The sequence below is a fragment of the Phoca vitulina genome, unplaced genomic scaffold (assembly GCF_004348235.1).
Source record: "Phoca vitulina isolate PV1807 unplaced genomic scaffold, GSC_HSeal_1.0 scaffold31, whole genome shotgun sequence".
Lineage (NCBI taxonomy): Eukaryota > Metazoa > Chordata > Mammalia > Carnivora > Phocidae > Phoca > Phoca vitulina.
Window position 1 is genome coordinate 23,620,894 of NW_022589734.1, and position 11,640 is coordinate 23,632,533.

The 11,640-nt window shown below is 47.8% G+C and overlaps 1 protein-coding gene across 1 annotated transcript; it reads left to right on the forward strand.

Moving 5' to 3' along the window:
* Positions 1-117: 117 nt before the first annotated feature.
* Positions 118-10,239, forward strand: ACOT13 (acyl-CoA thioesterase 13). Its single transcript, XM_032424939.1, has 3 exons — positions 118-369; positions 7,605-7,789; positions 9,987-10,239. Exons 1-3 carry the CDS (start codon positions 289-291, stop codon positions 10,141-10,143), a joined length of 423 nt encoding a protein of 140 aa, XP_032280830.1. The 5' UTR covers positions 118-288; the 3' UTR covers positions 10,144-10,239.
* Positions 10,240-11,640: the final 1,401 nt, after the last annotated feature.

An 11,640-nucleotide genomic window follows, 5' to 3' on the forward strand; every position in this document is an offset into this window, starting at 1 on the left:
CCGGAAACGCGCTCCGCCCCCGGAGGACGATGGGCGTGGCTGCGCCGCGGGAGAGGCGGCCGGGGCGGGGCGGGGCCCACGGCGCGTGCGCGGTCACAACGGGGCGGGGCGCGACGTCGGAGCGCGAGGCGCTGGGGCGCTGGCGGCGGGGGCGCGAGCAGCGGGCGGGGGGGGGCGCGGCTTTCCTCGCCCCGCTTGTCCTTGCTCGTTCGCGGACGTCGGGCCCCCGCCCCCCGGCTCGCCCGGGCGTCCTTCCTGCGTGGTGCCCGGGAGCCGCGGCGGCCCACGATGAGCTGCCTGACGCAGAATGTGCGGGAGCTGATGAAGGCGATGACCCGTGTCCCCGGTTTTGATAGAGTTTTGGAAAAGGTATTGGGTGGAAGCGTTGGCTTCTGCAGAAAGCACGGTGCTGGGTGCGGGTTGCGCGGAACTGGTGTCTCGCCCGGTTCTGTTGGACTGCCGCGGTAAATGCACCGACTAGTAATGACCGCGTGTCAGGCCAAGCGCGCAGCGTGTTTCGCGGGAACGTACGTAACTGAGTTCAGATCTGCCTCGATTTACCGTCGGGCTCCTTCCGGATCAGACCCAGTGCCGGCTGAAAGCATGCCAAGTCGAAAGAGCATGTACTAGGCTGCCAGCATGCCAAGTCGAAAGTGCATGTACTAGGCCTGGGCTGCGCGGCTTGGCTGCGCCAGTGCTGCGGGCGCGCAGGTCCCTTCTCAGCCTGCAGCTGGGCAGAAGCGTCCCGCAGCGCCTGTTCCGTAGGAAGTGTTGAGTATCTCCTGTCGTTTCCTGAGGACTGTACTGCGGCTGAAAAGGGAAATGGTTGTTTAGGTACAGAACCTTGTTTTGTTGTTGTTGTTGTTTGCTTTCAGAGAGGAGAGCGCCAGCGGGCAGGGAGGGGGAGCGAGAGAACCTTAAGCAGGCTCCGGGCCCAGTGCGGAGCCGACGCGGGGCTTGATCTCCCGTGAGATGCAGCCTGCCGGGCGCTCTGTGGTCCTGACCTGAGCCGAAGTCGAGAGTCCGAGGCTTGACCCACCGAGCCTCCCAGGCACCCCTAGCTAAAGAATAATCTTAAGTGTAGTCGCTCACCCTCGTGCTGTAGCCTGGGGCTGGCTGGGAGCTGCCGCCCGCTCACTGCACTGCCCGGCCTGTCGAGAGCCTGGCGGTGTATGACTAGCTTGGGAAAAGATCCAAATTCAGAATTCGAAGTTTCCGTTGGATGTGTAATGCTGTCACACCATCGTAAAGTTGAAAAATCTTACGCCAAACTGTCATAAGTCAGGGAATGTTTAAATGATTATCAGTTGTGAAGACAGAAGTGCTTGGTTTCAGAGCGGGGAAGGACTTTAGAGTTGGAGCCTGCAACAAACAGGTACCCGTAGTGCTCGGAGGAAGAGAGTAAGGGACAGTGTCTGCACTTAAGATGCACTTGCCCGGACGCCTGGGTGGCTCAGTTGTTAAGTGTCTGCCCTCGGCTCAGGTCATGATCCCGGGGTCCTGGGATCGAGCCCCGCATCGGGCTCCCTGCTCCGCGGGAAGCCTGCTTCTCCCTCTCCCACTCCCCCTGCTTGTGTTCCCTCTCTCACTGTGTCTCTGTTAAATAAATAAATAAAATCTTAAAAAAAAAAAAGATGCACTTGCAACCTCGAGGATTAGAAAATAAGTAATCGCAGTAAGGTAGGAAAGCCAAGTTCCAGGTAGAGTGGTGCTACGGAGTCAGGCAGGTTGGCGTCTGTCCGCGTGGCGCATGAACAGACTAGCCCAGATTCCTAGTTTTCAGTGTCTTTGTAGAAATCATGTTATGTAGGATCATTTATAAATAAACATGAATAACAGAAGCCCTGGGTTATGTCAGATTTGGAAGACATTAACCTAAGAACTTTTAGGTTTTTTCTAAATATTTTAAAGTATGCATGCCTGTTTCCCCCCCCTTTTTTTTTTCTTCTTAGAGAGGGAGGGGGGTCAGGAAGAGGCTGAGGGAGAGGGAGAGAATCTTAATTAAGCAGGCTCCATGCCCAGCACAGAGCCAGATGTGGGATTTGATCTCACAACCCTGAGGTCATGACCTGAGCCGAAATCGAGAGTCAGACGCTTTACTGACAGAGCCACCCAGGCACCCCTGCTTGTTCTCCTTCTGATTAGGAAAGAGTATTGGGAAATTGCCAATACGTAATTTAAAAGTGGAGTTTAAACACAGACCAACTGCCATCATTTGTAGGAAGAATGTAGGCCGTTGGACCAAAGTCTTCCTCCTGGAAACAACATTTGGGCTATATTTTCAACATGTAAGTAACTTTCCCTAATTAATATCCAAGGGCTTTTGTGAAAAACATAGGAAATAATACTTAGACAAATGTATTTAATGTTTTCAAATAGCAAACACTATAAAATCCAAGGATATGCTACTTTTTAACAGTAACTTTTTGAGAGAGAGAATATGCAACAAAAGAAGCATTGGAAGCAGGGGAAGAGTGTTCCAGGCAGGGGAACAGCAAACATAAAGGCTCTGAGACTTTTAAACACCGTGTGCTTGCAGCAATTCCAGAGGAATCCCAGGCGGGCGAGCTGGAGGTGAGATCTCACATACGGCTTCATTGTTACTCTAAGGACTTCGGTTTTTACTTCAAGGGGTTTGCACAGAAGACTGACAGAACTTGACGTGTGGCTGGGGCAGTCCCGTTGCTAATGAGCGAGCAGACACAAGGCCGGCCAGGGCGGGAGCAGGAAGGTGAGGGGGAAGGCAGCTGCCACGGCTGAAGTGACAGCTTGGGCCACAGTGGCAGGGTGAGGAGTCGTGGATGGGGGCTAGGCATGTGACTGGGTCCTGGCCATGTCGGAAGATACAGCGGACAGGGTTTGCCGATGGAGGGCGAGTGAGGACAGAGGAGTGAGAACTGCAGGCTGGGGGCAGCTTTCCCTCTCAGGCTGTTTGTCCCTCGAAGACCGTCTAGCTGACAACTATCTGAGATTGCGCGTGGCTTGCATCGCTCACTAGACTTCTCGCTTTCTCCCCCTGCCCCGCCCCCCAGAGTTACACTGCCTACAGCTTGAGCACTAGTATTCGTATGCTCAGAAAGGAACCAGACTGCAGAAGGTTACGCGGGGGATCTGATCCGATCACCTTCAGAAAGGCACCTGCTCATTCAGTTTGTTCAGGCCTCGCAAACGAAGCAGAGTTTAATTCTGATTGCGAGAAGAGCAGGTGGGCTGTGGTCCTTTCCAGTAATGACATTTATGTTGAGTACGCTGAGCCAGACGCCGTATTAACAGTTTACCTACATAGTTCATGTAGTCCTCCTGACCATGCTGGGAGGTAGGTACTGTTGTTATCCCCTTCTATGCAGGAGACAGTTGAAGCTAACTTTCCCAAGGCCTTAGAGCTAGGCAGTGGGGTCTAATCCCGTGTCCGCTCCAAAGCCCGTGCTGTTGACAGTCTGTGATAGTGCGTAATGTTAGAGAACCTGTCCTCTAGCTTGCAGGGTGAAGCTGAAAGCAGGTGTGGGGTTGGGTAGTCTTGTGAGGCTGAATGATCAGTTGACCCTAAGACTCCGGTGGGCCCTGGAGAAGAAGCCAGCAAACGGATTTGTAGGAAGAATGTAGGCCGTTGGACCTGGAGTGGCCAGTGGAGGAGGAGGAAACCCAGAAGGTGGGCTTGGGAGTTAGGGAAGGGCCAGGAAACACTGAGAGGGGCTGAAACGTATCCATTGAGTTTAATGATTAGGTCATTCAGTGACTGATTTAGTAAGAGAGACAGTTCCAATTGGGCAATTTTAAGAAAGACCCATGTGAAACTATACAAACCGACTTGCAGTTTGATGGCTGTGTTCGAGTCACAGCTTTAACAGTAAGGATGAGAACTCAAGTGTTTTGGTCACCTGTGACACGCCAGGCCTTGCTCTCGTTGCTCAGCTTGAAGGTTATCTTAATCTTGACAGAACCCTACGAGGGCAGTGCTGTTATGTCCACTTTACAGGGGGGAGACCTCGGTGAAGGATCGGCCTGAGCGCTCCTCACCATCCCTCTACGGCCGCCCGTGTTAAAGACACACGCTGCACACCCGAGCTGCGGGCCTGGCCCCGCAGCGTGACCCGCGCACGCCTGCAGCACGCACCCTCGCAGGCCCTGAACATAACCGTGCACGTTCACACGCTGTCCGCAGACACCTCTTCTGGTATCTGCACTGGGTCGCCCAGGACATCAGCAGTGTCTGTCATCAGGGCAAACTGCTTGCCAACAGCCTCTTGCACAAATACATGAAACTCTCGTTCTCTGTGCTGTTGTGTGTACGTGTGGTCCTCAGTCTCCTGTCCTGGGCGACTCCTGTTTTCATGTACCCACATGTTCTCATGCCACGGGCCACCCTGCTTTGGGCCTGGCACAGACACCCTTACCGAGCCGGAGACCGACCGACCTTCATCCGCCAGCAGGCAGTCTGGTGAGCTAGTCCCCAGGGATCAGCAGCGGGCACAGTGACGGCGGTCCCTCAAGGACAGAGCGAGCGGACACATCGAGCAAGGCCTGAGGAGAATTCTGGGGTCTGGACAGAGCTCCTGCTAGGGACCACCTCCTTCACTGCTGTTGATTACTGGGCATCCCTTCTGTCTTTACTGAAAAGGTAGAGGAGGAAGGGGGAGACTGTCACCTCAGGTATGTTATGTGTAATGGAAGTGGAGCCTAGGTGTTTGGTGAGAGGAGGAGGGCGCCATGCCGCATGAGTCACATAGACTCGGGTGAATGCATGAGGAACGGGGAAGACACAGTTCATTGCAGGCCATATAGAAAAGGGAGAGATGATTGTATGTGCACATACATAATTTTTATGATAAACCAAGGAGCCCATGGGTCAGACCGGGCTGAGCCACAAAGGTTCTTGCCAACCTCCTGCAGCTGCCCGGCCCGTGGGATCCTGGGAATGGAATGTATCCGGGCACTTAATTCTCTGTATTGTTGGGGCCACAGCAAATATATTCCTGACCCCACTGCATCATAAAAGGCTTTCTTGCCATCCTCCCACAAGACACCGAATGAATCGGGACCTACTTGTCTGCAGCAGTCCAGGTGAGATGTGAAGGGAGGGCATTTTGCATAGTGGTTAAACCTGAGGTGTCGGAGTTCAAGGAAGATAGAAGTGTCGACTTCAGAGATGAGTGAAGGTGGAAATAACGCATGCAGGGTTGCTGAGTATGGCCCCTAACACAAAGTTAAACAAGAGTGTCCCCTATAGCCCATATCTTCACTGAGACTGAGATCTTCTTTTTCCTTTTTTTTTTTTTTTTTAACAGTATTCTCTTCATACCCCCATTCTTCATCAAAGAGAGGTTAGATCTCCGTTGGCCTCTTCCCCAGCAAGATTATTAATTAGCTTTGGGAGGTTGGCTAGGACATTCCCTTTGTTAGCTCCCATTGGCTGAATTCCTTTATTTTATGTAGGGAGACGAGAAATGGCAACACATAAAAGCATTTCTCTTGCAGTTATCAGGGTGACCGTCACAGAATGATCTCTCTTCCAGTATATACTTTAAACCACGCTTGTATAGGAGTGTGTCCTTTGGCCTTTCAAGTTGGGAGAAAGAGTTAAAAATTGTATTCTGCCGTAGAAAGTTAACATTTGTATTACCCCCTGTCATCCCAGCTAAAGTTAGACAATCAAGTGGGACTTTAACAGCTAACCTCTACTAAACACACCACACCTTTACACTGCACCAAACTACCTTTGTGTCTGTGAGGCTCCCTGTTTAGTTCTCTTCCCTGAGCTGCCTGGCTTCCTTCCCCATTTTCACTTGCCTCACTCTTCCCGGCCTGTCAGGATTCAGTTGTCATTCCCCAGGAAGCCTTTCCTAATGTCTGTTCTCTGAAAACACATACTTTTGTAAGTTAGATATCCTCCTAGCAACTTGTATTTATTCTGTCTCTAGGAAGTCCGTCCCCCATGTACTCACCTCTCTCTTTAGGTTGTGAACCCCTTAGGAGCAGGGATTGGATTTCATTCATCTTCACATTGCCAGTGCTTGCTGTGCTCACGTAAATGCCCAAATAAGGGGAGTTTATGCCGTGGTCCTGCTTGATGTGTCTGTTTATGAGGACATCCTGTGGCTAGATCGTTTGTTGTATGAATACACTTGATCCTATTCTAGTATTTACTTGCACTGATGTACCTGTTAGGTAAAGCAGGACATAAAATTGTTTAGGATGATTTTTATTGTATGGCTCTGTTTCTGTTTTACTTCAGGGCCTAGTTTTCGGGAATAAACAATAGCAAAACCCTATAGTTGGGCTTTTGAAACTCCAAAGTGTGTTCCTGGTGAGAGCCATTAAAGGCCAGTGTATATCCAGAGACTTCATAGTTAGTGTTGAGGGAGACTTGAAGACAGACCTAGATCTAAATCAGTTCTGTCACATCATAGGTGACCCCAACAACAAACCACTCTGAATTTGTTACCTACAAAATGGAAATCATCCCTTCCTTATTATGTAGCATATGTTAGTGTCCAGCTCAGCGCCCAGCATAGGAAAATGCTCAAGTAGCATTTAGGTAGAATCTAACCATTTAATGCTTGAGACACTTTCATGTAGTTCTTTTTCATTAAAATACTATAAATGGGCAGGGCCTTAAAAGCCGCAGTTCAACTCTGCTGGATTCTATTGTTAAGCTTTTTATATTAAAATGGGTTTGGGCGCCTGGGTGGCTCAGTTGGTTAAGCGACTGCCTTCGGCTCAGGTCATGATCCTGGAGTCCCGGGATCGAGTCCCACATCGGGCTCCCTGCTCGGCAGGGAGTCTGCTTCTCCCTCTGACCCACTTCCCTCTCGTGCTCTCTGTCTCTCATTCTCTCTTTCTCAAATAAATAAATAAAACCTTAAAAAAAAATAAAATAAAATAAAATGGGTTTATGGTATAAGTTTGTTGACTCTGGTAACTCACTGAATTACTGAATTTCTTCCAATCTGTTTTTTAAATTGTTTAAACCATTCATTACAAAGTCATTATAAAAATTATTCTCTGCAAAAACTAGGGAACATCCAAATCACAGGGACCAGCTAGCTTTGTTGGTCCACAATTTCTGTGGAGACATTGAGAGATGTCAGGTTGTCACACATAAGGCTGAAAAGCTCAGAATATTTCTGCAGGGTGGAGATTAACAAAAACTCTTTCCCTAAATATTCCTTTTTCTTTAAGAAGAATTTACATATGGGTTAATTTCTATCACAGATATTGGTAACATTTGAATTTCTAATCAACTTTTTTGGGATGACCTAGTTTAAGATTTTATTTTTAAGCAATCTCTACAGCCAATGTGGGGCCTGAGCTTACAACCCCGAGAGATCAGGAGATGCATGCTCTGCCGACTGAGCATGGGACTGAGCAGGTCGCTCAACCAACTGAGCCACCCAGGCGCCCAAGAGTGGTTTAAAGTATATACTGGAAGAGAGATCATTCTGTGACGGTCACCCTGATAACTGCAAGAGAAATGCTTCAGCAAGGCACCTCTGGAGTGACTCCGTTTAATCCAGTGATAATTCTTGATGGGCTGTTTGGGCTTTCTTAATACCAAAGAATGGTCAAAAAAAATTTTTTTATTATTTTATTTTTTTTGCACTTAGGTGACTCTGGTCTCTGCTGCCCCTGGGAAAGTGGTTTGTGAAATGAAAGTAGAAGACGACCACACCAATAAATACGGCACTCTCCATGGTGGTCTGACGGCCACCTTAGTGGATAACGTATCAACAATGGCTCTGCTGTGCACTGAACGGGGGGCACCAGGAGTCAGTGTGGATATGAACATCACGTATGTATCCAGACTGTACTACAAGTAACTTTTTTTAATGTGAAAACTCACTTCAAACAACTGAGACTAAATACGTTTATAACATAAATACAATCGGGGGTGCCCTGAGCTGGTCACCCTGCAGTGTACCTATCGATGGGCCCTGAAAGATCCCACAGCCTTAGAATCTAGAACTAGAGGAACTCATTTCCACATCAGGAATAAAGGGGCAATGACCTAAACATTCCAAACAGCAAACATTCAGTTCCCGTTATGTATACGGGGCGGTGGGTAAAGCATCACAGACTCACGGCCTGGAACTGTTCCAGCCCTTACAGCTGCCACTTGTCCGGAGGTCTTAGGGCTGTACTGCATGCCTAGAAAAAAGCCTGAACAGAATTCAAAGAGAAGTTGGATAAACCTTCATAAAGTATACACTGCCTTGTAACAACGTGAACCCAGGTGTCCAGTTTTGCAATCCTGTATGTTTCCTTGCAACCTCGAACGTGCTCTGCAGACATAAACTACATGATCAGGACGCAGCCCCCCAGAGGTCAGGCTGCCACCCACCACTGTGACAAGGCCTGCAGGGGTCATCCGCTTTCCGGGGTGAGAAGCTCGCTTCCAGCAGTAACCAGTACCGCTGCTGGTCCCACCAAGAGTGCAGCGCCCAGGGGTTTAGTTTCAAGACAACTGCTTTTTCCACCTACACAACAGAACAATGACTTTTGTTGGGGGGACAGGCAGCGATTGGGGGGGGAAGCCAATGTTATGCAACATGAGGGCAATGGAAAGAATGTCAGTTATCAGATTTTTAAACCGTCTAAATCTTTTATTAGGCTGCCTTAAGAAAGTTCAGCCCTTCTTTACCATAGGAATAAATTGAGGGTGCAATAAGCAAGTCACAGGACAAGAGGCAGATGCTCTTGAAATTAAGATCTACAGAGGTTGTGCTTATTGTGCTGGTGAGCACATTCTGCAGTCCTCACTTTCGTCCACCTGGTGAGGGGTCAGGCCAGCTGATGACTCAACTTTGCCTCAGGAGCCTCTGTTAAGAGCTGAGGTCTTCAAACAGCGCTGCGTCTCATGATCTTCGAGATACTACTGCTCTCACAAGCCTAGAGAATTTTTAGTAAGTCAAACATAGTTTCCACAAATGTGTGGTCAAAGTATTGGCCACAATAAAGAACGGCCTGAGCTTCAAAAACTGACTCACATGTCTCAAAGATTTACTGTAGATATTTCAAAAATAAATGAGTGACAGCTTATGACTAAGATAGGTAGGGAAGTGTCTCTTAAAAAATATATACGACTCATCACCAGGATTCTAAGGGCCTCATATCAGTTCTTGTAATTCTTACATTAAATTGTTTTGAGTGCAGTAAAGTGCAGAATTTACTCAAGTGCAGTTGAGTGAATCCTAAATACTGATATGACAAGATACAGTAGTCCCCTTATTACCCCCAGGGCTACATTCCAAGACCCCCAGTGGATGCCTGAAACCACAGACAGTACCCAACCCATTATGTACACATATATATGCTTTCCCCTCTACCTACATAGCTATGGTAAAGTTTATGAACGAGGCACAGTAAGATTAACGATAACAGAACAAGTGTTAACACGCTGTGACGAACGTGGTCTCTCTCTCAGACTACCTCGTACTGTGCGCACCCTTCTAGTGAGGACGTGAGATGCAGTGCCTACTTGATGAAGTGAGGGCAGTGACAGGCGGGGGTGCGGCATTAGGCTACCGTTCACCTTCTGACGGTAGATCAGGAGGATCGTCCACTTCCTTCTGGACCGCAGGTAGGGGGAATCCGCAGTATAGACGCCAGGCGTACTTCACCGGGGAAGCTGAGTAGATTAAATAAAAGCTGGGGAAAATCTTTCACCAGCCCCAAATAAACAGGAGGTGGGAAACTTAAAGGCGTGGGGGGAACGCCTTCCCATATTTATGGGAAAAGAAACTTGTGTGGATATGGAATGGGGAAGATGAACTTGGTCAAGGACCAGCCATTCAAATTTGATAGGACAGAAAGCTTACTGATACTATTCCTAAACTACTTTGAGGAGGAAAATAAGCAACACAAAAGAAGGCTGTTAAGAGATGCACACAACTTCCCTTCTTAAAAAAATTGCTGTTAAAAATGTTTAAAAATTGAAAAAGTAAAAAATTATTTGCTGTTAACTATATTTAAATCTGTTTCCCTTCAAGGTACATGTCACCTGCTAAAATAGGAGAAGACATAGTAATAACAGCGCATGTTCTGAAGCAAGGGAAAACACTTGCATTTGCCTCTGTGGATCTGATGAACAAGACCACGGGAAAATTAGTAGCACAAGGCAGACACACAAAACACCTGGGAAACTAAGCCCAGCAGTTTGGCCCAGACACCCAGCAATAAAGACCAAGCGTAAATTTGACTTGAACAAATGTAACTTTCAAAATAAATCAGCACAACCAGAAAGAGTTATTTTCTTTGGGGAAAATGACGAACCAAGTGGGACATAGGATGGGACTGTCTCTATTTTTTATTTTAAACCTCTTCAGTTTGTTTGTAATCTTACATATAGATGATACTTGGACGAAAAAAATTCTTAGCTGAAAGGGTTTCTGAAAACTTAGGTAAAGCAAAGAAGCCAGCAAGACCATTTTGAGATGAGATTACTTTAAAACTGAAGCCCAGTATTAAGCTACGAGAGATATAGGAAGCAACTTTAAATAAATTTGGAAACACTATCCACAGTTAAATGCTGATTCATCCTTTGCTTGTCATGCTGCTCTCTGCTCAGAGGACAGAAGTAGACTTCCCAGGAGCAGTGAGCACACAGGGCGGGCACCCAGTTCTTAACTTCTAGTACTTCCCTCTAAAAGGAACCTGGGCTTCTTGGAGAAAAATAGCTGATTTCAGGACTGGGAGGCTGGGATAGGGAAATTGACGTTAACATATCTTGTGCTTGAAAGTAAGCCAAGTGTTCAAGAAAATGGTTTAAGAGGATGCAAACTGCAGCACTGAGAAAAAAATTGTTCAATCACGTATCACTGAGGTAAAGAACATGTGGCAGAGACAGGAGGCCTCCTCATGACAGATGCTGCTCAATGTGGAGGGGAGGGGTAGATATTACCGTTTTGCAACTGTCATGTGGTTACAGCAGGGGCGCCTGGGTGGCTCAGATGGTTAAGCGTCTGCCTTCGGCTCACGTTGTGATCCCGGGGTCCTGGATCGAGCCCCTCCCCTCCCCAGCAGGGAGCCTGCTTCTCCCTCTGCCTGCTGCTTTCCCTGCTTGTACACTCTGTCAAAAATAAAATCTTAAAAAAAAAAAAAAAAAAAAGATTGGTTACGGCAAAAAAGGGAAATCATCAGTGGTGCTTCTGATAAAGAGCAGGGCATGTTCATGTTGTTTCCCAGATTGCTTCTTAATTGCAAGGAGAAAAACTGTTAACTATACAATGCAGAAACAGGACACCACCTTGACCAATCAAAATTAACATCAACCAAGAGCAAAGTGACAGTGCATTTCTGGATATTAACTGGGAAGAGTGAGGTCACTTGAATTGGGTACTGGCCAGAGTGCATAATCCCAAATTGAACCATGAAGAAACATCGTTCAAATGCAAAATGAGGAACACTTTATATTTTAAAACATTAAGCCTACTCTACAAAAGTGTCAAGGTCAGGGGTGCCTGGGTGGCTCAGTCGGTTAAGCATCTGCCTTCGGCTCAGGTTGTGATCCCAGAGTCTTGGGATCAAGTCCCACATCCGGCTCCTTGCTCAGCGGAGAGCCTGCTGCTCCCCTTGCTTGTGCTTTCAGTCTGTCATCTTAAAAAAAGTCATTAAACAAAGGCCAGATTAGAGACTAGAGATTTG